This window comes from Gouania willdenowi, chromosome 10, assembly GCF_900634775.1.
Source record: "Gouania willdenowi chromosome 10, fGouWil2.1, whole genome shotgun sequence".
Taxonomy (NCBI): Eukaryota; Metazoa; Chordata; class Actinopteri; order Blenniiformes; family Gobiesocidae; genus Gouania; species Gouania willdenowi.
The window spans coordinates 26064298-26089867 of record NC_041053.1 but is presented as its reverse complement, the minus strand read 5'-3'; the positions used below and the strand labels follow the sequence as shown (position 1 = coordinate 26089867).

The following is a 25570-nucleotide window of genomic DNA, read 5'->3' as shown; positions in this document are numbered from 1 at the left end:
GGCTTAAGGTTCATCCACTTTCCTTTCCCTGGAGATCAGTGCTCCACCCACAGCGAGAAGTCTGTTATTGTGACTCAAGCTCAACATAAACATGTACTTTAGGTTCACATAGAGAAATAGTAAAAATAAATAAAATCATTTTACCTTACATGTTCTTTCATCTCATAATGTCAGTAGAGTGATTAAATCAGGGGCCAAACATGTACTAGTTTGATCTCAAGTGGGCCACAGAATTTAGGCTGGAAAACGAACAAATTCATCATTAATGTGCCATAGTTTGCTCTCACACATTTAAATGATATGTAAGCACCAACAATATCCAAGGAAAAAGTGACAGATTTCAGTTCCTGCAGGATCTTCTCCTGAGTTTACTTGGAAAATAGCAAGATTTTTGGAAAAATTGAGAGTTCTTTCAACAATTTGCTTTTGAAAATGACTACCATCTCGTGTTACAAACATGGGAAAACAGTGAGCAGCGCAAAATTTGGTAAGTTATATTTCACATTGATTCTTTGTGTTTTTTCTATCTTTTTCTCCTGTTGGCCAAATTGGATGGATTCCCCCCAGGCCTTGAGTTTAACACATGTGGATTATGTTTTTAGTAGTTTGTGGTAACTTTGTAAAAGAAAAAAAAGCCTAAAAGAGAACTAGGAAGATTTTCCAATTATTATTATTACCTCTGGTTGGGAATCACTGGTCTATTAGTCTATGCACAAGCTTGCATGCAATGACATTGGTGAAGGGCTAATTACCATAATATAAATGTTGAGTAAATGACCGATTAAACTTGTGCTTATTTGCTGTATGTAATCAGATTGAAAGACTAATTGAAAGACTAAGGATAAGAAACCTGATGTAGAAAAGACATACAGTTGATTAAGTTAGAGGTTGTTTATTGTTCTCTCTGTACTAAACCAGAGCAAGGCGAATGATTTGCTGTAAAAAAAAAAAGGCATCAGTCAGCCCAACAGTCAAAGTGAAGTATCATTCACAGGCACTGGGCATGGAGAAGGAGCGAGTAAAACAGAACGTTTCTGTTATCTCTGTGGCCATACAGTCTCTTTATGTCCATCTGCATCTGTGTGGAATCGTGTGACTGAGCATGTGTGTGTGTGTGTGTGTGTGTGCGTATTAAGGTGATGTGTGACGGTCACTCTTCTTCTGCTTTCTGCAGTTGCTCCTCTGATGCAGAGGGCTCAGCGCCACCACTTGGTACATTTTCGTCTAGGGCGACGAACGAGTCTTTTTCTTTCTCTGCAGTCGGCGATGAATCTACGCTGCTCATGCTGGTCGTCCTAAAGTAATCATGGATGCCAGATGCATTTCCTGACTCAGCATCGAGCAGAGTTCCTCTCTCCACAGTAACATCCCAGTCCTCTTCTGAAGGCTGAGGTAGAATGGCCACCAGTTCCTGGACATAAAGCACATCCCGTGTTAGAAACTATGACACAGACTTTGCTGGGATGTGAATCAACAACATTCACCTGCTGTCGCTCCACGTCTTTGTTTTTCACTGCATAAAGCAAACTCTTTGTGAAGTTCACCAGCTCCAGGTATTTTTGTTTTTGGTTCTCTAGCTCATGCTCTAAGAACTGCACTTCCTCATGCTGAAGCAAAAACACACCAAAAGTAGTGATTATTAGCATTTGTTAACATTTCCATCAGCACATTTATTATTGGCACAATCAGTTATTTACCTTAAATTCCAGCATGTTCTGCATCTGTTCAACGTCTGTAGTCACAAATTCACCATTGTTGTCATCATTCTCATTGGCCTCTTCATCCTCATCGTATATTTCAATTTTCTTTTGCAACATAAAAAAGACCAAAAATTATTGTAAAGTCAATGAGTGTGAACACAATAGAATATTTTGCACATAATACTTATGTCTATAATTTAAAATTAATGAATTAAACACAAAAATCCTGATTACTCACTACTAAAACAAACCAGCATTATACAAACACTCATACATGGTAATTAAAGTAATACATCTATAAACATATGGTATTTAAAGGACACAACAATCTTTTGCAACAATTATGTGGTCGGCAATAAAAATCCACTCCAAAACAGAGATGCAACTATGTAAACAATGCTTTACCACATTATTGGCCAGTGGAGCAGCAGACACATTTGATGCATCTTCTCCGTCCCTCTGTTGTGAATCAATGGTGCCATCTAGATTTGAAAACATGGAATTAAAGCTTTATTCCACTGTTTGTGATTAGTCTCATGTGTTTCTCCCTGCCAGATACCCTCAGTCTCACCCTCAGATAGGCACACTGATCCCTCATCATTCAAGTCATCATCCGGCATCCTGAGCAAGTCTTCATCAGGGCTGAGGGCCAGTGGAGACTCATCACCTGGGGAAGAGTTTAAGAATACAGCTGGTCCACCTTTGGGTGGAGGGATTTCAATGCCCATGAGACGGTACTTCCTCCGTCGGTTACTGATCCATGTCTGCGGGGCAGAAAACAGACAAGGTAAATGAAGAGGTGTGAAATAATGACAATCGATGACAATGACAGTCGCCACTGGAGATAGTGAAGTGTTCAGTGAGCTAAATATGAACGTAAGCTTCTGTCCCTCATTTTGTTTAGTGTAGTTTGTAAAGATTTAGGAGAAATATTTTGTGGTTAAAGCTAGCTTGATGTTTAGATTTCATGATGGGTTCGACATCTCACACCTAACCTGCACCAGCAGCTGGGTGTTAATATATGGTTTGTCTGAAAACAGTTTATCCTTTTAAGCAGTTTTACATTTTACAATTTAGATTTAAACTCTGTAACATATTCCATCATTACAGAAATAAATTACTAAAAATAAAGTGCACAAAGGTGCACTGGTCACATAAATAGGGTGTTGTGAAGCAATACAACTTGTCTTTACTTATAATCTTTCCAAATCTCTCAGGGGATTAGTAAAACGTAGAAAGGCAGCAAGTTGTGAGAGTGTGCGTGTCTGAACTGTGCGGCTATATTTGGTCCATCTGCATTCCACTGTGGCCCTGATAGCTCTATGACTTTTACGTAACTTTGTTCCAAATACCTTTAAAAACTCATGTGTCTCAAAGAGCCTAGACTTTATTAGGTCATCATGCGTTCGGTCCAGTTGCTGTGCTTCTAACAAATGGGAACAAATGACCATTACTTCAATTGGTCACACTTCTGCGCTATCATTATCATGAATAAGGTGTCATGAAGGCTGTTATTAAGTGTCGTTTGCTAAATTATGACACCTTTGGAACTATGTTGGCATTTTTTGGGTTAGGTAGAGGGATCTAGTGGGGTAACAAAAGACACTTAAAGCTGATATCTGGAGTTTCTGAGAAATCTATGTTTATGTATGATTATTTTCAAATGCGGAAAAAAATACCTAACTAGAATTTTACTATGGTCTACTGACGGTGGTCATTCATATACATCAATGTATATGAGCCCCGCCTTCGTCCTATAGACCCCTATACAAATGGAAACGAGTGCCATGATCGCCCAGCCAATAGGCTTTGACTTCCTGTGTCGGACTCTGTCAATCAAAGTGAATGCGGAACTGTGCACGGAAACAAGGCTGCGCGTCACAACAGCAAACAGGTAAATATGATTTTGGCTCTTACCTGACCCATAGACCTATATCAATGTGACCTTTTTATGTTGCGTGACGCGCGTGCAGAAAAGTAGAGTAAAAAAGTAGTAAAGACTTCTGGTAGATTGACAGAGGCAGTGGGAGGAAGTGAGGCTGTTTAGGGCGGGACATCGAGACGTTTCTCAGAAACTCAAGATATCAGCTTTAAATGTTTTTACTGACGATTTTGTTGTTGTTGTTGTTGCCAACTTTAATGTTCTTATTCTAAGCTGTTGAATGTTTTCTGTTGCACTTTTTAATCATGTAAAGCACATTGAGTTGCCTTGTGTATGAAATGCGCTATACAAATAAATTTGCCTTGCCTTAATGACGGCCTTCATAACACTTTATTCATGTTAATGACTGGTTTCATGTGATAATAATGACAGCTTAATGTCAGACTTATGTAAAAAACTTCAAGTAAAGATTTACCCTTCTATTTCATGTATTTATAATTCCTTTAACTAAGCATAGGAATCTCCTGCTGCAGTACTGGAGAGGTGCAGTCATGCCTGCTCTCTAACACTGGGTATCATTCAAAATACTCAAGTTTCCCTCCTGGTTACCTTCACAATTTCAGTGTCTACACTGAGTTGGTTAGCTGCCGCCGTAATCTTCTCCCTGCAGACCGAGCCCAGGCTGGTCATGCCCCGGTCCCAGTATCGCTTCAGCTGGATGAGATCCCCGTCACTAAACTGGGTGCGATCCTGCAGCTGAAGAAGAAAGATCTCTCAGGATACACAGCATTAACCCAAAGCGGTAATGAGCAATCTCACTAAGCATGAATGTTGACTTACTGTTCTTTTCCTGGAGTTACTGATGATCCAGGGAGGAGACAACACACTAACCTGTGTCTGCATATACAGAGAAACAAATAAAAAGTTAAAACCACTGAATTATTGACCTGTTTGAATGGCAATTTAAATAACTTTACAGTGATAAAAAAATGTATTATAATAGGAAGCCGCTTCCAACCTTTTCTTCACTATGAACCAATTTTAATGCAAATAGTCACTTTAAATAACTCTGATCACTAGTACACTGTGACCAAAGTTCCTTTATTTCAAGCCAATAATAAAAAAAAAAAATTGTTTTACTAGTAATTTAATCATTCTGTCATCACCACTTGATACAATGCTGTCCAGTTGAATCAGAATACCAGTTGCTTTATATAATAATCATGGCAGATATAAGTTGTGATCATCAGGTTTTTTTCTTTTCGAAGCAGATCATTGTTTTCTGGCAGTCCGGGATTTGTTTTTTTGATATTTTTTTGCTTTCTCGCTGTTGCTGTAAGTGTTTGGCAACAAGCTCTGCAGTCATGTTTCTTACAAAACCACACCAATAATTTAGTGGTATTATAGTGAGTGATTTATCAAATCTAAATATAGGTATTGTTCCAAATTGTACAATTAAAAAATTTCAATAAGCATTTGCTATCGTAAACAGCTTTTAAGATGTAGCGTATAAATACAATACTCCAGAAAAAAGGTTGCGTCTGAGATAAACACACAACTGATAGAAAAAATAGGAGCCAACATTAGCAGTGCAGGTCTCCAGGAACTTCTTAATATTTGTTCAAAATATGGTGTGGATTTCATTATAAAATATAATTCAACTAAAAGTGTTGTAATGACTAAACAAGACCAAAATGTAAAGTTTCCTCGGATTGTATTATGTGGCAAAAATTCCAATGTGTGTAACAAATATAAATATCTGGGACATTTTATCACTGATGATCTGTCAGATGATGTAGATATCTACAGACAATGTTGCATGATGTAAGTACAGGCTCATATGCTTGTACGCAAGTTTGGTGCCTGTACAGCTGATGTAAAAAAGACACTGTTTAAAGCGTACTGTACTGGATTATATACACCTATGGTCAAATTATATAGAAAGTGTCTATTGGTACGGTTACCGTACAGACAACCCATGGTGCTATTAGTACGTTTACCGAAATACACGTACGTAGCGTCTTAGGGTTAAGTTATAACCCTATATCGCAACAATTTTTAGGGTTAGGGTTAGGTTTAGTCTTAGTCACGTGACCTAAACTGGCCAATGAGGGGCGCTGCATACAGATGGAATGTCTGTATATTGATACGGTTTGTTGTAAATTGTTGTTTTTTTTAAAAATCTTTTTAATTCTGGACTAAAAGTCTGTAATAAAGATTGATGATGATTAGCATTCCACCCTACCTGTGTGCTGCACTCTCCTGTATGTGAGGTCTGTGCGGTGAGGGCATAGCTGTCCTGAAGAACTGTGCTGCTGCTGCTGCTACTGTTGTTGTTGTTGTTGAGTGACATGGATCTAGAGCTGAACAATGGAGACTGGTTTCCTCTCACACTAGACACTTCAGTGACAACCGGGCTAGTCGACGTCCGCTCCCTGTGAATGTGTGTTTGAGCAGCCAAACGTGCTAGTTCCTCTTCCCTTTGCCACTCATCTTCCACGTTTCCTGTTTCCATGGCAATGGAGAAGTTGTGACACGTGTCCAGTGAGGAAGAGGCAGTCCTGTGTCTCTCCTGGGTTTTCCGTCCTGCTGCAGGTTTGAGTGGGTCTGCCTCGCCTTTTGCTGATAAGGTAAAGACCTCCTGAATCCGAGGAGTTTTCTCAGAAGGGTTTGGGTCTGGGGCTGCCAGAGGGAGACGAGGATTCTGAGAAGCAGGCAGCTGAGGTTCAGGGTTAGAGTGAGGTCTGGGCTGTTGTTGAGTCTGTGGTTTTAAGGATGGAGACCAGGGGGGAATTTGCAAAGTGCCATATTGTCTTGCCCAGCTGTGGGGTACAACCCCCGTTCCTGCACTGGTCCCTCCTTCCCCAAGAGAGACAGCGCTCTTCCTGACTGCAGTGTAGACTATTGGTCCTGAGGCAGATGTGAGAGATGGGAGATTTTGAGACAGTGACACTAACTTGGAGTGGACTGGCGAGGATGTGGAGCTGTTCCTGCTCTGCGGAATCTGATTGATCATAGATGAGGATGTGTGGGCAGAGAGATCAGAGTCTGACTGTGATGGTGGTGCTGGGGGTTTGGGTCGGGGGCGAGAGACAGAGTTCATAGAGTACATCCCAGTTAGGATCACATCACTACTGGTATTCTTGTTACTGTTAAGAGGAGAAGATGGTGAGGAGGAAGATGCTGAAGAGAAAGACGGGAAGGACGAAGATGGAGGAAGAACATGCACACGATTTTGGAGATTTCTCGCAGCAGCCAAATCGGCAGATAGCAGCCCCCCTGCCACTAAGCTATGATTGGACAATGAACCACCAGCTAAAGTGTGATTGGAGAGTAACCCTCCAGCGAGCCCGTGACTGGACAAGGAATGAGACACACCACCGTTTTGGTCAACTCTGGAGGCCACTTTTCGTCTTTTATTTCCTACCCACGTCTGTGGACAAAAGAGCAGATCACTCAGCATCATTACTCCAAATAATCTGCAAAACTATTTATGTTTTTACCCTCTCCCAATCCCAAACACCACACTTTGAAAACCGCTGGTTTACAGAACAGTGAAAATAATAACGGGTCATTTTTATGATTGATCAAACAACACACACAGTGATACAATACAGGCGTACCCTGACAACGCTGAAGTCCAGTTTGGCTTCCTGAGCACACTGGAGTATTAGCTGGAAGCAAGCCTTGCTCTGATTGGTCATTCCATTTTCATAGTAACGTTCAAGGATTCGCTGCTGTTCATTTGTGAACACTGACCGCAGGTTCATCTACAAAACAGTAATAAAGGGAGTAATAAAGAGAAACGTAACTTTAAAACACTTGAACAGAACATTAATTACATACATTAATGTGATAAAATATAAAAACTACTTCTATAAATCTCCACCTCATCAAACTCCTGCAAAACATTTTAATCCTTTTCAATTCTTGCTATACTCACAGTCTGCAGGCCGCGTCGTTGTGACCATGCATCCATTCTGCTACTGGAGGGGAGTGGGGCAGCAGTGCACATCACATTAAACCACCCATATTACTAGGTTCGCGCTTCTTTGTGATGCTCATCTTGTTTCAGTGTACCTGGCACACCACTGCGTAATGTGACTGAGGAAAAAGCAAAGCAATATACTTACAAGTGGGGAAAAAAAACAGGTTCATACAGGAAGTTGTTTGCAAACATACTCTTATCTGGTGCAAAATGGAGCCAAAGTGTTATTGATTACTTATAAGACTATATATATATGTTTTGTTTTTGTAACCCATTTAATAACATTTTTCATGCAATTTCTCTTATATAATACAGAAACAAGGACACTGTAGCACACGGATTGGTGCATTTTGGTATCCGCTGTCATATACTTCCACCTACTCCTTTAATATCAGAGATTAGATTTTCTCTCGTTGTTTTTTACAGACCGAGTGGAACAGCTCACTTCTCTGAAAGTAGACATAACTGAGGTGAATGGGACTGAATATTTGTACGCAATACCACAGAAATGGAGTTGTACTGATAACAAGTAGTAGAAATGTGTCTTTAGAGGGCAACCTTTGGGTATTTTCTGATATGGCACAGACACTACCAAAACAGATATTAAATATAATTCATATAATCTAAATAGGATTAAACCTCTCTTTGTTTTGTTTTTTTACATCAAAAAAGACAATTGGAAAGTTACATTATTTAAGTCTACTTAAATGTTTTTTTCTTCTTATAAACATTTTTCTTTTAAACTTTATTTACACAAGGTTTTATAAGGCATCATTACCTTGATATTATACCGGACTTATAATATATAATACCTATATTATAATGTATAATATCAAGTAATAAGCCTCAACTTCAGTACATACTTTTAATATTGTTAGTTTAACAATTATTTAATTAAAAACAAAACAAAAACAAAAAAACGTCGATTTAAATGTTTTTTTTTTAGATTTCCATGCACTTAAAACGTATTGAGTAGATGCAGTATTTAACATAAATCCCTTGCAGAAACAATTGTTATTGTGTAAGAATAGGAGGAAACACAGTAAACAGTTTATTTTCTGTGATCACAGTACATGCAATGTGCATACATGAGCAGAAACTACATTTTAAAGCACATAAAGCGGAGTTTTGAAAGCAGGTTGCCTTTGATAAACAGACGCACATGTGAACGTCCAGCGACCAATCAGCAGACAGCTTGTTTCTGCGTGCACAGGCAGCCTGACTGCGCATGGCTAGACTCAATTTGGACACACGACGCGGACAAATAGCAAACAAAACAGCGATTATGTCTCACTATCACGCTAACAGAGCGATACCTGTTGGATTCAGTTACAAAATGGTAGTTATGGATGGTCACGCTTTAACTTTACGACTTCTAGTGAGCCTGTAAACAAACCAGCAGCGTAGACCATGCTGGTGTTAGCATGCAGGCCCGAGCGGCTAGCATTAGCACTAGCATTGCGCTCCCAATGGATAGCTGCAGTAGCTAAACTTTTCCTTCAAATCTGTGATTCCCCGACGCCGGAATGATTTTTTTCCTCTGAGCCGACTCTCCTCACGGATACCACGGGGTCGTATGTGAATAGTACAATGTGAAATCACTTCCCCACGTACCATGTTTGATGTTAAAATCAGACGAACGGATAAATTCAGGAGATTTCTTCAGCGGGTCCCCTTTCCTAGACAATGAAATCAGAGCGTCCGATCATCAATTCTAATCATGATTGTGACGTGTGTGCAGACAGGAGCCAATGGGAGCTCGACATCATGGCAGCAAGGGCTGAAAAGTGAGGATCAGGTCCCGCCCACCGTCGACTTTGTTGAGCTGGAGGGGGAGGTCACACACACACACACAGGGAAACAACCAGAGCAGATGGACATTAGGGATGTGAATCTTGGGGTGTCTCACGATTCAATTCCAATTCTTAGGGTCCCGATTCAATTCTAAATTGATACAGTGCATAGTGTGTTAAGGCAAAATATGGCATCAAAACATTAGTTTGTATAAGATATTTTTCAGTAAACTGATTCCAATTATGAAATCACACAAAGGCAATCTTAAGACAAAAGGTAACATTTACTCAAACAAATACATACTTATTTACTGTACAAGAAATAACGCATAAATAAAATTGCCTAACTAAAAGCTTAGACTTGCTGCTTTTTCTCCCAGAAGTTACAAAAATAAACTACACAAATAACACAAATTGGTGTTTTCTGTGGTTTTTCAAAATAGAAACTTTTTTTTAGTAAGTCTCAATTTTCAGTGACTGCAAGAATACGTTATGGCACACAAAAAATAAAGCTGTTAATAAATAAAATTGCCTAAATTATAAGCTTCAGCTGGCTGCTTTTTTTCTCTCTCGTAGAAAGTGCTCATTTCAAAATACACAACAATGTAACTGTACAATATTATTTTTGAAATATCAAATCAAACACCAGTCACAGTAAAGCACATTTAAGACCTATTTGATCAAAATTTAAGACAGTTTAATACTTTTTAAGGCCTAAAAAAAAATCTTTTTTTTTTTTTAAATTGATTTTTGAAGTTTCTGAATTGATTCAGAATCGTGGATGATTAGAATCGCGATTCCCATGTGAATCGATTTTTTTTCACCACCCCTAGTGGACATGTCACTATACAAGTAAAGTGTTGGACGTGATTAAACTAAGAAATCTTTCATTTTAAGACATGGCATATCATGTTAGCAATCAATAGAACACGGGTCAATAAAAGGTTCAGTTGTGATAAGACTTACTGAAATAACATATCTATGTCTTTTTTGATCAATTGCAATATTATTATTACCACTTATGGTCTTGTTGCTGCACATGTAGGCCTCTACTACATTATGGTGTCAAATGATCAATAAGTGGTGCCCTATGCGAACAGTTGCCCCCCCCTTTTGTTTATAAGTTGGATATCCTTGAAGATAAGTCTTTTTCAAATGCTTGTCAAGTGTTACTGTACTTATGTAATTGCTCATTTATACATGTACTCTATTTTATGTCCTTTTTGGAATACATGTTTGTTTCCCAGGCGTCAGGTGGGATGGGGTGTGTTTTGTATGTATATGTTTCTACACAGTGTTACTCTGTAAACTGTGAAAAATTACACAAGATGAGAGATAAGATCAGAATACATGTATCAGACCCAAATACAGTATTGTGTAATTACTCTGAATGGTTTTTGACACGACAGTTTATCACAGATGTATATTTCTACTTTCAGCTGTAATTTTTAAGGGTCACCCCAGCGGGCCATCCTCCCCATTGATTCATTTTCTGTACAACTCCCTGGACCAGATGCTAGTCTGTCACAGTCAGGATCAACATTTAAAGACACACAATTATGCACAAAATTAACTCCTAGAGGAATAGAGACACCAATTGACAGAATACACATGTTTTTGTATTGTGGGAGGAAATCTACTTTTCCAAACAGAACTCACAGACACTTGGAAAACATGCAAACTCCACACAGAATGGCACTGGGAATAAAATCCAAGACCCAACGTGTTGCACCTTCCTCCTTTGTTGTCACCAACGATTATTATCATTGTTATCCTTGACTGAATACGTTTACGTTAGGTAACACTTTACTTAAAGTTTTATACATAAGGCTGTCATTACACTGTCATGATTATGGCATGACATCAGTTATTAGCATGAATAATGTGTTATGAAGGCTGTCATTAAGTGTCAATCGTTTCCCTAACCCTAATCCTTTTTTATCCTAACTCCACTCGATCCATCCACCTAACCCAAAAAATGCCAACATAGCTCCAAAGGTGTCATAAATTAGCGGTCGACACTTAATGACACCCTATTCAAACATGAAATAAAGTGTGACCCTTTTTTTTCCTTTTGCCTGAGGGATGCTTTTTCTGAGTTACCATACCAAAAAAATAAATAAATTACAAAGTGAAATAAGAGAAAAAATAAGAATAAAACCTCAAAAAACAAAGTTACCAAGCCATGAAGTTACATACCCTAAATAAAATCAATAGTAAATATGTTTTTATTAAGTGCATGGTACAGGTTATTAAAGCTTTATTTATGTGAACTTTATTTTTCTTACTAATATAGAATTCATATAGAACTGTTGAGCAATATCGTATCCTATCAGACCGTTTCGGTACAGCACAAGCTACTGTATGTCTAGGGACAGTATATAGTACAGTGTGAAGTGGGTCCTAATTGGCTGGTTTTGGGGGTGGAGGAGGGAGGGAGGGAGGGAGGGGGGTCCTGGTTAAATCCATGACGTCACCTGTGTCCCAGGTGCGCAGCAGGAGGCGCTGTTTCTCTGCTGAGTCTGTGCTTCTCTCAGCAGTGCCTGCTGACTGTAGCTGGTTGCCTCATCTAGTGAACTTAGAATGGTGAACTCATAGCACTGTGTGGTGTTATACTAGTGGATACTGAATGCTGAGGAGGCAACTTTTAGATAGCCTACTGCAATCCAATTATATACTTTTTTTTTTTTTTTTTTTTTTTTAAAAGAAGTAATTTCTGCCTTTTAATGCTCCTATTCAAGCTATTGCGTGTGGTGTCTTTGGTTTATTGATGGTGAAGCTGCTCTCTGTGTGAAGGAGATCCTCCCTGTATGGTGGTGTGTGTGCTTTGCACCATTCCCTGCTCTGTATTATGAGCGGTGGCCCCTGTGATGCTGCAGCGAGGCGGGCGGAGAGGGGAGGGGAGGGGCCGCTCCATCTCCATCCACTGCTCACAGTGCGCGAGCTGCTGGCGGGAAGGCACGAGAAAGACACACACACACAGGGAGAGAGAGAGTGAGCAAGCAAGAGAAGGGGGGCGATCAAGAGAGGGGAGGGCGAGAGAGAGAGCGAGCGAGCGCGTGTGTGTGCGTAGTCCTAGTGTGTGCGTGGATTGCACCACCGCATCCCGTTCACCGTTTCTGCAGGCGGCCATGCTCCGATGGGGAGAATGAAGCTGACAGCCTTTCCTCTGCCCTCACATGTACACGCCGCTCTGTCACTGCACATGTGACTGACAGCTCGTTGTATGTCGCCCGCATCGAGCCCTGCTGCGCCGTTCACCTCGGACAGACTGTGACACTATGGCTTTGGTTATGGAACCTATAAGTAAATGGACACCAAAGCAAGTGCTGGACTGGATGAAAGGTAAAGCAGTTTCATTAACCAACGCCGCAAGGCCGTTAATGATAATGCAGCTGTGGGGCTGAATGAAGATGATGATGATGATGATGATGGTGATGATGATGAAGATGCTGATGTTTAGCGGAGGGCCATGTCATTCTGTGTAGGAGGCTGATGATATGTGGTACTTGACCACTTTTTTTTTAGATTTGAGTCATTACAGTTGAAGGCTTTTCTAAAGGGGGTGCAGCGACATGGGTGTCCCCAAGAAGAGGGGATCGGAGCCTCAGCGGTCTCATCATCTACCGGGAAGCAACCCTCTATATAGTATATAGGCTGATGCTCCTACTGCTGCCTCTGCTTCCATCAGCATCAGCACCACGGCTTTCATCAATGGATGCTGGAGATTTGTGATCTTCACTCATTTGGCACATGCCCCCTCCAGCCAATGTCTCCACTCAGTGTGCATGTGTTCATGTGCGTGTATGTGTGCGTGTGCCCGGCTCCAAGACCCCCCCCCCCCCCCCCGCCCCCCACCTTTACCTCCCACCTCTCTGTGGTGCCAGTCGTACAGTTGGTTTCAGCACCGTGGACAGCGCATTGCCATTGCCTCCTGCCATATGGGCAAGCGCAGTGATCACACACACTTGTTCAGAGACAGTAGGAATGTGTTGTGTGTGTGTGTGTGTGTGTGTGTGTGTGTGTGGTTATCACATTGCTGGGTAACTATGGGGTAGCGCCCGCAGACTTGACAATGGGGATAGGAAGGGAGGGTGTCTGCAATCCCTACACTTAAGAGGATGACTTAATCACTGCTTGACTGATGACTCAGTCTGGTATAGAAATGTAAAAGTCAGCAACATTATTTACGCATAGTGTGTACCCCCGTGTGATGCCCAAAGTGTGGGCTGTAGCCCTCCTGCAGAGAGCTACATGCAGGTGGACTATTAGAGGTCATTTGCAAAAAACACATGAAATGATTCCAGTATTTCGATGATGTAATACAGTTCAGAGTTATTCAAGAACATAATTAAACACTTGTCTATAGACAAGTGGGCCAAATACTGGCAATTTTAGCCAATTACGTTCACCATATGATTGTGATAGAATTACATTTGCAAGACTGTGAGGTTTCAAAGGCACTAGAACATTTTGTGATTAAAGAAAAGCTTGGACTGTGTTGCTTCAATAACGTCAGTGATATATTGTAGTATCTCCCCCTCCATGCCCTCATCTGCCAAGTGTTCATTTGCGGTTTCTTTTATAAAAAGATAGATTTAATTGAAGATTACAAGAACAAAATGTCTTTCAACATTGAACCCACATTGCAAATGATGGTCTTGCTATATGTGTCAGCTTGCAAAAAATTATATGTCAGGATATACATGACTAAAGCATGGATGCAGTGACAATCAGACTGCTAGAAAATATTTTTTTCCTGTGTTTGAAAGTAGTGTTAACGCTGTACAATTCTTGAAATCACCATTCCTTGAAATCTGGGTAGAAGTTTGGTATTTTTACTAGAATGTAAAACAAATGGCCTCTTCTTTAACAAATAAGCTTGATCAGTTAAAAATATGCCAGTCAAAGATTTATGGAAGCGTGAAGTTAATAGATACACACTGTGTCAAAATGTTATACAGTATTATTCAAGTTTCCTTCATTGATGACCGTAATGCACGATCCAAATCGAATCTGGATAAAACTCGTTTGATTAATTGAGGATTCAATCTGACATTTCACAGAGATCGATCAATTACGAACAGAAGTATGATTTTTCAAAATTTAGCATAATGAGAAATTATGAGAAAATCTTTTGATTTTTTTTAACTCCAGTCAGTATATTGATCCAGATCCCCTCCAAAATTTCCATAACGTAAGGACTATATTCGGTTTGGATTTCTCATAACCTTCTTGGCAGATGAAATAGGCAAGAATGTATATTAATTCACGAAAACCGATGACACGTTTTTTTCAAAAATGCATTTATTCAACCCAAATGACAAAGAAAGCTCAATTCAAATTTGTTTTGTCTGTAAATGTCACTATAGTAGAAATGAGAGGCGATTTAGGTAGGGTCATTCTGTGGTCCCGCTGGTGGCCCCCAAGCCCTGGTATAGATGTCCTATCCATGGGGGGTTTTACACTGCCTTACACCCTACTATGTTTACTGGCATAGGCTCCAGCATCCCTTGTGCGATCTTGTACAGTAAAAGCAGGTATAGAACTTAAACTAGTGTTCTGAGCTGATAGGTATCGTATCTGATTGATCAAAGCGTAGTCTTACCTGTTTTAAAGGGATCCTCCACTGGTTTTACAAATGTGGCCTAAAACCTTTGAAATGTCCTCATTTGAAGATCTATGCCGAACAAAACGTATCATTTTGCACAATATTTGTTTTATTAACTTTTAAAAATGTGACCGCTTTACCTTTTTAGAGCCTGTGTTCAGCCATCTTTAAATCACGTGATTGATGATGTCACAGCCACATTTGCCTGTAAACATCTCATCGTTTCCTATTAGAGTGACACGTTAAGCCTACTTTTTAGATCGTTTAGCAGATTTTTTGGTCAAAAGGCCAATTTGTGCTGCTTTTGGTTGCTTTAAATAATCAGAAATAGTTAAAGATGGAGATAAAAACCTCTTGTTTACCGAAAGAGAATGAAAACAGTTGTGAACCGAAAAAAATCTGTAAATGCAAGGGGCGACAGTTCCAATTCTGCAGTTTTGTAGTGACAATGAAGCAGAGAAGAAGAGCTCTCCTAAGGGGCCTTAACTTCCTCTTAAACAGTGTATGGCTGATGCTCTGATGGCTGAAGTTAATCACAGACTGGGACCAGAAATATGAAGAGTAGCCCTGATGTAAAGAGAATAGGATATACAAATGCTGATTGGCTGAAATCTTAAAAATGGTGATGGCTACATACTGAGGCTTATCATGTATATTTGAGGCTAAAATGTTGATATCAATGATTTCAAAGGCCTTCCTGACACAAAATAGTAACACAGTTTTATTATTCAGCTTTATTCATTTAAAGTGCTGTCATGTGATGGGTTGCATATCATATTAAAATGAAGTGTTTGTAAGACGGAAAAACTTCAAGTTTCTTTATCAGCTCAGCAACCATCTCCTTAACTCTTAAATCACTGCAAACTCTGGTTTTTTCTTGCTGCAGTTTTCACCCTCTTTCTCATGTATGGATTAAAAAAAGGGAAAGTACATCCTGATCTCTTTAATGAAAGTGTTCATGGATGCTCAGAGATTCATTTTCCCTAATGTTCTCCAGCATCAAACAGTGCTCTCTCTCTCTCTCTCTCTCTCTCTCTCTCTCTCTCTCTCTCTCTCTCTCTCTCTCTTTTCCAGCAGAGCTTCAAACATTGACCCTCAGTGGTTGGCTCATCCTCAGATCTTCTTTTTGTTTTATGAATAAAGTAAAAAGGCTGCTATTAATCTGTTTGCTTACAAGGACTTCTCTTTGGCCTCTCTGCTCTGATTGCTTCATCTTCCTTTCATAGATCCAAGTAGAATTTTAACAGGAAAGTGATTGTCAGACTTTCATTAGAATAGGCAGGACTTGTGCTTATTTGTTAAGGGAGCTAATGCAGGACACACATGCATTTTGTATGTGTGTACTGCAAATCTTCACAAAGTCCACAGTTTATGTTTTAAGTTAAGTCAGCAATTATGGTCATTCCAATAAGATAATAAAAAAGGGGTTGTATGTTGCGGGCTTGTTTTTTTTTTTTTAATCCATGGAAAGCCTAGGAGGTAGGAAGACCATAAACCAGTGTTTTTCAACCTTGGAATTAAAATGGGTTTGCCTGAAAAGTTTAGCAATTGGTAAAAAGAAAAAAAAATACACATCACACACAAAAAATATCAAATAACTGTATTATATGCTTGAACTTTCTTAAATATAAATCTAGTTCAAATAAAAGTATAAAAAAGTGCAGTATAAAAAATATCTGAGGTGGTGCACTACACTCTGTATTTGTAACACATGATCAAAAACTAATTCTAGGTAGAAGAAAAATGTCTCTCGGGTCGCTGGACATTTGTGATATCAAAATGGGGTCACGACTCAAAAAAGGTTAGGAACATCTGAAATACACAAACTGTAAAAATAAGTCATTTTGTATAAATCCCCTTAACGTTACATCTACAACCAGAATGGATAAAAAGAAAATGTATTCATTGTGACACCCTGTTTCATCAGTGTGTACAGTATGTATCTAACATTATCATGTTGGTATAAAGACTCGTTTAGAAAAACACCTGAGTCAAAATGAAATACTCTGCGGTCCAATTCAGTCATCTAAAACCCTGACACAGCCAGGCTGTACTGTATCTCCCACTCCTGTTGAGGGACTGCTCCAGCAGCAGAACACTGGTAAAGCACGGAAAGATGACTCATCAGCAAATGTTTTGATTTCTACACCCACACCGGAGGAGTTTCCTCTTAATGTGTTTGTAAGGGTACGACGTAGTCGATGAGTTAAGCATTACCGCAGATGAATCGGCTCCTTAACCTGTGAGGCAGCCTGGAAGAAAAAAAAGGGATTTCCATCATGCTCTGTCTAAGGAAGTGTGTGCACATCGTGAGTTCTGCTTTTGCTTGAAAATGAATGTGGCGGTTTACTGTTTCCTGCAGTGATCTCTCCTTTTCTCCATGTCAGCTAATGCATTGGATCGGTCTAAAAATAATACTCCTGTGTCCCATTTTAGTCAGTAGTGCAGTGTAGGATAAATGACTCAGCGCCAGCGTTGGAATCAACAGAATGTTACAATTGAAAACCTGCAATTGTACCGTCATTCACTTTATTATAGAGAAAGAAATAAATCCAAATTTACCGTAGAGATATAATCTTGTTAATGTTATGTAGCTGCTTCTGACTGGCATAGAGTTAAATGTCTTTCATTCCGATGATTCCATACTGTGCCAACTGATTCAGTCACCTGCTGATTTGGAGAAGAAGTCGTTTCAAGAGGACACACTTCCCCTGGCTCTGACTGTGTGCTTGCTGAAGTTTTAGCTGCATTAAAAATTTACGTGTTCATTTTTATGAGAGACAACACACACGCACACACGCATGCATGCATGCACACGCATACACACGTGGATGCAGATTTGTAGACGGTTTGAATGTTTGTACACGTGCATGGGCAAACTGTGGAGCAGCGGCTTTAAGTGGGGCATTGGTAGTCATGGAAACCTGATCAGATCGTGTTGAAGTCATAGCACATGTTATAAGTTAAGGGGAAGCAGCAATGCACACAGAGGCTCAACTTTACATTTAAACACAATTTGATGTGTTGGGCTGTACTAATTTCATTAAGGTGCTGGATACGGATTAGTTTGATCTCAAGTGGGCCACAAATTTTAAGTGGGAAACTTAGCAATTTCAACATCATTATTTCCGCATTAAAATGATACGCAGTAAATAAGACACTGACAAAATCCTAGCAATATATGACAGATATTAAGTGTGGGGGGGAACAAAACGACTTTACGATTTATCGTGATTTAATCAATTCTGCTTCCCAGTATCGATTTTTTTTTTTTAAATTGTTTTTTTCACATTTTTGTGGGCGACCACTGGGTGGCGGTAATGCACCAACAACTGAGTTGCAGTATGAAGAAGAGGTGCAGCAGCTGGGACTTCCCTTTAGCAAACAAACCATAATCAACAACCGTGATTAAACCTGCACCTGTACGATTTAAATCAAAAGTACGGACATACTTTTGATCAATTCCATTCCGAACGGATTTAGACATGACCAAAGCTGTATTAAAGGGGACTCCTTATGCCATTTTTTCACCTTTTAAAACAGTTGCCTGTGGTGTAAATGACATATATGTGCTGGTGTTTGGTCAAAACATAACATGACAAGAGGTTCACTTTGACTGACAGAGTCCGGTACAGGAAGTCGAAGCCTATTGGCTGGGCAGTCATGGCGATTGTTTCCATATGTATAGTTCCAATTCTTCTGCGCATGCATGCACTTGCCACGATGACGCGCTGATGATGACATAATACAAGATGGCCGAATTACTTCGGAATTACTAATTCTGAATTAAAAAGCATCATAAAACCGTGGCCACTGTCTGTAGAGCCAAGGCAGTAGCCCCTCCCTCCAGCTACAGTGACATGGCTGCAGCGGAACGCTTCCTCAGCTTACCAGGGCAAAATTAAAGTGGTTACCTTCTTGAATAAGCCTACATTCTGAGTGAACTCATCCTTTCGTAACTCCGTAAGTTGATCATTTCAACCGTAAAAGCGGGGCTGTTAATGATAAGTGCTGTGGTCGGAGACGAATTGATCAGCCCCTCTCTCAGCCATCAAGTTGACCAGCGACTATTCCTACACAAAAAACTAGACACTCCAAAGCACTAGCTTTATGAACATTAAAAGTTTCAATTGACTAACTTCAATAAGTTATGTAGATTTTTTGTACACGTTGTTTACCTCCTTTCTGATGGAAGTTCTATTTTATTTATTTCAGTATAAATAATAATAAATCAATGAATAAATAATAATAAATCAATGAATAAATAATGATAAATCAGTGAATGACTGAATGGGATGTGATGTGCATTGTTTTTTTGGAACTGTGACATATTTATAGAAGTTTAGAATTCAACTTAAGTGTTTGATAAGGAAAAAAGTGTGATAATTGTCGCTGTAGAATCACAATACTAATTTAAATCAAATTGGCAGCCAAGAATTGGGATTCAAATTGAATCGAGACAATGGGTATCGCCAATTTCTGTGTAATTTAGAGTGGAGAAATTTCAGAAATGTAGAAAAATGTAGATACATTTCAACAGTTTGCTATTTGGAAAAGACTGCCAGTTTCATTGCATTTGTGTCACTGAATACATTGTAATTTGCCTGATTCATATTTTGACTTTTTCCTGAGGGCCACATTGGATGCTCTTAAGGGCCGGATTTGGCCCCCAGGCCTCGAGTTTGACACGTGTATTAGACATACACATTTTAAAGAAAGAGAGGAGCAGTGTTGTTGTAGGGATTTAGATAACTTATGCAATGTGGATGTACGAGTACAAGGGTTTGCAGTGGACATCATATCAAAGCACTCGCTCTTTCCGGCTGCTGGGACAGAGGGGCCTGTGTGTGTGTTAATGTGATGAATTCATGTTGGGTGTGGGATACATATGTATGTGTATATACGTATATATGCATATGTGTGTATCCATAAAATGAAGAGTCCGTCCTTAAGACTGCTCTACTGTAAAGTGTCTTGAGATACCATTGGTTATGATTTGGCGCTATACAAATAAAAGATTGATTGATTGATGTGTGTGTGTAAACGCATCAATAAGTGCTTTACCGGGTCAATTTTGCACCTGTCAGTTGTACACTACAAAGAGGACATTTATGAATCTGATTGTGTGGACAGGACAAAGAGGTTAGAGGATATAGAAACTGCTGCTTGTACAGAAAATGCTGAGACACAATGATGGTAAGTTTAAATGTAATTGAGTTAAATAGATGTAATAGAGTATACAGTCTTACCTTGGAGCTCTATATGGACTCCAAACTCCAATGCAAAGAAAGAGGCTGGACTGATGTGTTTAGAAGGCCAGGCCAATTTATTTGTATAGCGCATTTTATGGTAAATGGTAAATGTCATCCAGCAGTTTATCTTTTCTAAGCAGTCACACAACACTTCTGGGTTCAGATATAGATATAGTTGCGTGTCGCCTGTGATAATCAACCTTGCAGTTCTGTAAAATTTGTCCTTAGGGGAGCATGTAAAGGCTAAACATAAGGGGTCCAAGAACAGAGCCCTGAGGAACCCCAGTTTCCAATGCTTACAAAATAACTTCAATTGAATACATTGGATGAAATGCGTTCAGAGGCCATGGTGGACTAAAGAGTTGTTCTTAGGGCACATGCTTATGGATTACCACAGTGATCACACAAGGGCCACAAACACAAAGGTCCTCATAAGGAAAAGAAAGAAGTGAAAAACACTGAGATGTAGAATTGAAATATGTCATCAGAAAACATTTAGACATTTAAACTGAGTACAACTCAAAGAGTACACTCAAACATTTACCCAAAACACATCTGTGAAATCACGTTCTGAAAAAATAAGCCTGTGCAAACAAGGAGTACATTGTTTGTGTGCGGCGCTGGGTACAATTTGGATAGTTGTCCGTCTTTTAAGAGACTACTATTAAAAATGTCTCTTCTACATTATTTAGCTTTGTATATCGTCACTAAAAAGCTTGTTTGTGTGCAGAAATACTCAGACTAGTTGCTAAAAGTTATTTAGGCTAAATAGTTTCATTTGTTTTTTGTATCACATCTGGCTTTCTTTACTGTGCCATCAAGTTTTTTTCTAAAAAAAAATAAAATAAAAAATTAAGTACTATTGCAATTGTAATGCCAATTTCTCCACTCTCTCTCAGCCCTAGTGAGTTAGTTATAAAGGGGATTATTTAATTTAACGGTAAAGTGTAAATTCTTCCACTTATCACCCACATGCTCCTAAATTATAAACTGTATTACACCCAGACCCCTATTACTTGTTAACATGTTGTTTTTGGTGATCTATTAGGTTTACTTTTTGTCTTTGTACAGACCATGTGATCAGAAATATGATACTGTAATAAACTACTCCTGATCCTGTATTTTACTCCATGTTTAGATCTTCTTGTGTCTACATTTGATCAAATGTCAGTGTTTTCAGCATCTGCTTGAAATATTGCTGCAAATGAGCTGCACTGGTTTGGTTTCTGGACACCATGAAAGCTTGTGACGGTGAAGTGGAGTTAGTGTTGACACATTGGTATTGTTTGACTGTGACTTTAGGCCCTTCAGCTTCTCTCAGGTCAACCAGTTGGTCTAAGTCCAGCTCCTTGCACTAGTTTTCTTAGTTTTCCTTAATTTTGTTTGTTGACACCTCCCTGCTGTCTTGATTTCAGAGGACGGCTGTTCTGCTTTTGTAAACATGTAAACCAAACATCGTCTTAAGAATATTCTGACGTGATGTGATAATGAATATTTCACAGTTTGAATATTTTTAGTAAGAGTAATGTCTCTTTTTTACACACTCACGAAAGCACTGACACCAGCTCTAAGAGAGTTGATTGGGTGAGATTTTGCCAGGCGGCACTCGGCCCAAACACGGTCTCAAAGGAGAATGCATGTAGTCTGACGGATTTTGTTTAATGTTAATGTACACAGAACAACTCATGCTATCTACAATTTTCCAGCTTTGAGCCATGTTCATACCAGGAGTGGCATTTTCTCTTATAATCGTTGCTAGAAACATGCTTTTCTTTTTCTGTGTCGAAAGCAGATACAACAGTGCCCTTGTGTGTGTGCACTTGTTGTTTGTACTGAAGATCCTTAGCCTTGCATCAGTTTACGTTCCTGAGGGGCAGCAACTGCTGATCCTTCACTTCTGCATGGAGGTCTCTCTCTTTAGCTGTGGTTGCTGGGCAACCCGCGTATAGTCGTGAAGAGGAGGGGTTTATTTTGCTCAGAAAGAGTAAAAGATTGGGGGAAATTGCATGAAATGTGGATGAAGCTGTCAACATGAGCTGCTCGCTGTTGGGTTACCATTCTGTGATTCAGTGATGATCTGCATCAAGAGCCATCTCAGACTTATAGGGACAGACATGGACAGAAATGCATCTTTACTTGAGTCAAAATAGTAGTGTTTTCAGCAGCATTTATTATTATTATACATGAAATAAATAGACAGGATTAAGTAGGGTCAAGGTTAAATGTGTGGATTGATAATAGCACACAAATGCAATAAAAAAAAACATTCAACACCTAAATTTAGGTTAGAACTAAAAACATTATTTAAATTAATTCTGGAGCGGAAAACAGTTACTTTACTATTATCAATATGCTTGATTTGTCGTCACATTATGTGTTTCTTTATCCAAAATACAGTGTCGTAATATGACATAAAAATCTGTATTGTATCCCAGTTTTGCTGTGTAAGCAAGTCTTGTCAGCATAATAATCTGGTGGAAAAATGGGAAAATAAAGCAAAAAATTGTAAAATAGTTAGGTCCATGAGTGAAGAGATTAAATTAATTACAGATCTGTTTTTTTAAATATTGAGCTTAGAATTTAAGAAGAACAAATCTTAGTTTGAATGAACTCAGAATCTCTTAGTGTGCACAAATATTATCATTTTCTAAACAGCATAGCTAAACAAGTAACTTTAATGATTAAACCATCATGTGTCATTCAAAGCCAAACAAATGGATGTTGAATTCAATAAATTATTTTCATGTAAAAACCTGCCTGGGAGATTCCTTTTAAGTGTTCTTCATTTTTAGTCTTTAAGCCATTAGATACTGACGAACAGAGAGTTTGCTACTTGGAACAGGTCACAGGTTTAACCCAAGCAAGATCTGCTGGTTTTAAAAAAAGGAATTAAGAAATGTTGCGATACATATAGATGTGATGCGTTTAGAAAGGATTATAGTTGTTTTCAACTGTATGTACTGTATAAACATCTTTCAAAGTTTAAGATAATAATATAATAATATTACATTTTCTTTAAAAGTGATTTTTGAGACACTCAAAGACACTTTACAGCATAAAACAAACAGCAAGTACATTGATTGAACAAAATAGGACTTAGAAAAAAGAAATGAGTGAGTGGGTGATTAAACATTAAAAGCTGAGTGAAACAGGTGAGTTTTGAGAAGTGATTTGAAAGATGGGAGGTCGGTGCAGTTGCGGATATGGCTTGGTAGGGAGTTCCAGAGGGTGGGGGCAGCGACAGAGAAAGCTCTATCCCCCCAGGTTCTGTGCTTAGTCCCGGGGACAGTGTGGAGGTTTTCACCTGAGGAACGGAGTGTAGGGGTGGAGCAGGTCTGTGAGGTAGTAGGTGGCCTGATTATTAAGGGTTAAGTTAAGTATTGATTTCGATGCGCTGAGGAACGGGGAGCCAGTGGAGGTTTTGGAGGACAAGGGTGATGTGGTCACGGGAGCGGGTGTGGGTGAAGAGGTGGGCAGCTGCGTTTTGGATGTATTGGAGTTTATTTAGAAGTGTGGAGGTTGTACCAAAAAGGATGCTATTGCAGTAGTCGAGACGAGATGTGATAAAGGCGTGAATTAGGGTTTTGGCGGTGGGGGAGGAAAGTGAAGGGTGAAGATGAGAGATGTTTTTGAGGTGAAAGAAAGCAGTTTTCATGATTTGTTTGATGTGTTGGTCAAAGGAAAGGTTATTATCAAAGATGATACCGATGTGACGGCAGTGAGAGGCAGGACACAGGGTAGAGTTATCAATGGTGAGGTAAAAGTCTGAGGCTGTTTGGGTGAGGGAGTTTGGACCAATGAGAAGGTTGTTGGATTTGTTACTGTTTAAGATCAGAAAGTTTTCTTGGAGCCATGCTTTGATATCAGAAAGACAGTTTGACAGTGTGGAGTGGGTTTCAGGGGTGATAGACTTGGTGGAGATATATAATTGGATGTCATCAGCGTAACAGTGAAAAAACAGACCATGACAACGAATGATTTGACTGAGGGGGAGGAGGGAGATGGTGAAGAGGAGAGGACCAAGCACAGAGCCCTGATGGACTCCTTGGGACAGGGGGCAGTGGAGGAGGAGCAGTCGTTAATGAAGATTAATTGTTTTTTGTTAGTGAAATAAGACTGTAACCAGGTCAGGGCATTGCCAATGATATTGAGGAGGGATTATAAGCGGTGTCAAAAGCAGCAGTGAGATCGAGAAGAACAAGAATTGAGAGGAGGAAGTCGTTGGTGACTTTGAGGAGGGCGGTTTCAGTACTGTGTTTGGTGCGGAATCCAGATTGAAATTGTTCGAAAAGGTGATAATTGTTGAGATGAGATGTGTTTTGTGAGGCAACGACACGTTCCAGAACTTTTGAGAGGAAGGGGAGGTTAGAGATGGGTCGGAAGTTGCTCATGATGTCGGGGTTAAGACCAGGTTTTTTGATGACGAGGGTTATGGCAGCCAGTTTGAGTGATGAAGGGACGGAGAAAAAGGTGAGGGAGGAGTTGATGATTTCTGAGACGAGATGGGAGATGGTGGGGAAACAGTGCCTCACAAAGGGGGATGGGACAGGGACTAGTATGTAGGTGGAAGTTTTCATGGTGGAGAGGATTTTTAGCAGCTGGGCAGTCAGGTGAGGAGTGGGCGGGGGTGAGAGAAATGTTTAAGGAACTGCAGAGGGTGTTATTTTTTGATTGGAAGAATGATAGGAAGGAGTTGCATCTGTCTGTGTTAAATGAGTGGGAGATGTTGTCACAGATCATTTTAAAATGACAGAGCTGTAACTTGAGGTAAGATTTCAGGGTACAGAAATAAATGCAAACAAAAAGTACTGATTTCACATTTTACTGTAGTGTAGTATTTTAATGTGTGGTAAGCAATACCCTTGAGTTTATATAGTAAGATGCAAAGTATTATATAGTTTGACTTTTCATACAAATGCCCACATGACAAATTTCTGAATGACGTGTGTAGCGGAGGCGCCGTGTCAGAACACAAAAGGGTTCCATGAATATTTTTTGTTTGAATATACAATGTTTAAGTTTTATTAAGCTGTCAAATATTTTTTTCCAGACATCGTTAAAGTCTTTTCACATGATTGGATTTATCTTCTTGTTCATTGGTTCATAAAATGTACTAACAGTTGTTGTTCTTTTTCTTCTTGTGATTCTTTCTGCTACACTTAGTCAATCGTCCCTCAAACATTCAACATCAGTGTTTTTTGTGTGTTAGTGGGCATGAGCTATTTCCAGCTTGCATCTGAACTTAGCAGATGAACCCATATCAGCTGTTTGTCCTCCAGGAAGGAAACTGACTCATCTTATTGGCTGGCAGCTGTGTGTCACACACTGAATATATACAGTGCCA

General features: G+C 39.5%; 2 protein-coding genes across 4 annotated transcripts in view; one reads left to right on the top strand and one right to left on the bottom strand.

Moving 5' to 3' along the window:
- Positions 1 to 890: 890 nt before the first annotated feature.
- hdx (highly divergent homeobox) lies at positions 891 to 9355 on the bottom strand. Its single transcript, XM_028460462.1, has 11 exons — positions 9185 to 9355; positions 7526 to 7686; positions 7206 to 7352; positions 5828 to 7015; positions 4423 to 4479; positions 4192 to 4338; positions 2272 to 2464; positions 2106 to 2182; positions 1698 to 1805; positions 1485 to 1607; positions 891 to 1411 (listed from the first exon to the last, which is right to left on the bottom strand). Exons 2-11 carry the CDS (start codon positions 7595 to 7597, stop codon positions 1151 to 1153), a joined length of 2373 nt encoding a protein of 790 aa, XP_028316263.1. The 5' UTR covers positions 7598 to 7686; positions 9185 to 9355; the 3' UTR covers positions 891 to 1150.
- Positions 9356 to 12644: 3289 nt separating this feature from the next.
- LOC114470638 (connector enhancer of kinase suppressor of ras 2) overlaps positions 12645 to 25570 on the top strand; it is an 85692-nt gene continuing 72766 nt past the window's right edge. For all 3 annotated transcript variants that reach the window (XM_028458933.1, XM_028458932.1, XM_028458934.1), the window contains exon 1: positions 12645 to 12708. In XM_028458933.1, coding sequence (XP_028314734.1) covers positions 12645 to 12708 — 64 coding nt within the window. The remainder of the gene's footprint in view (positions 12709 to 25570) is intronic.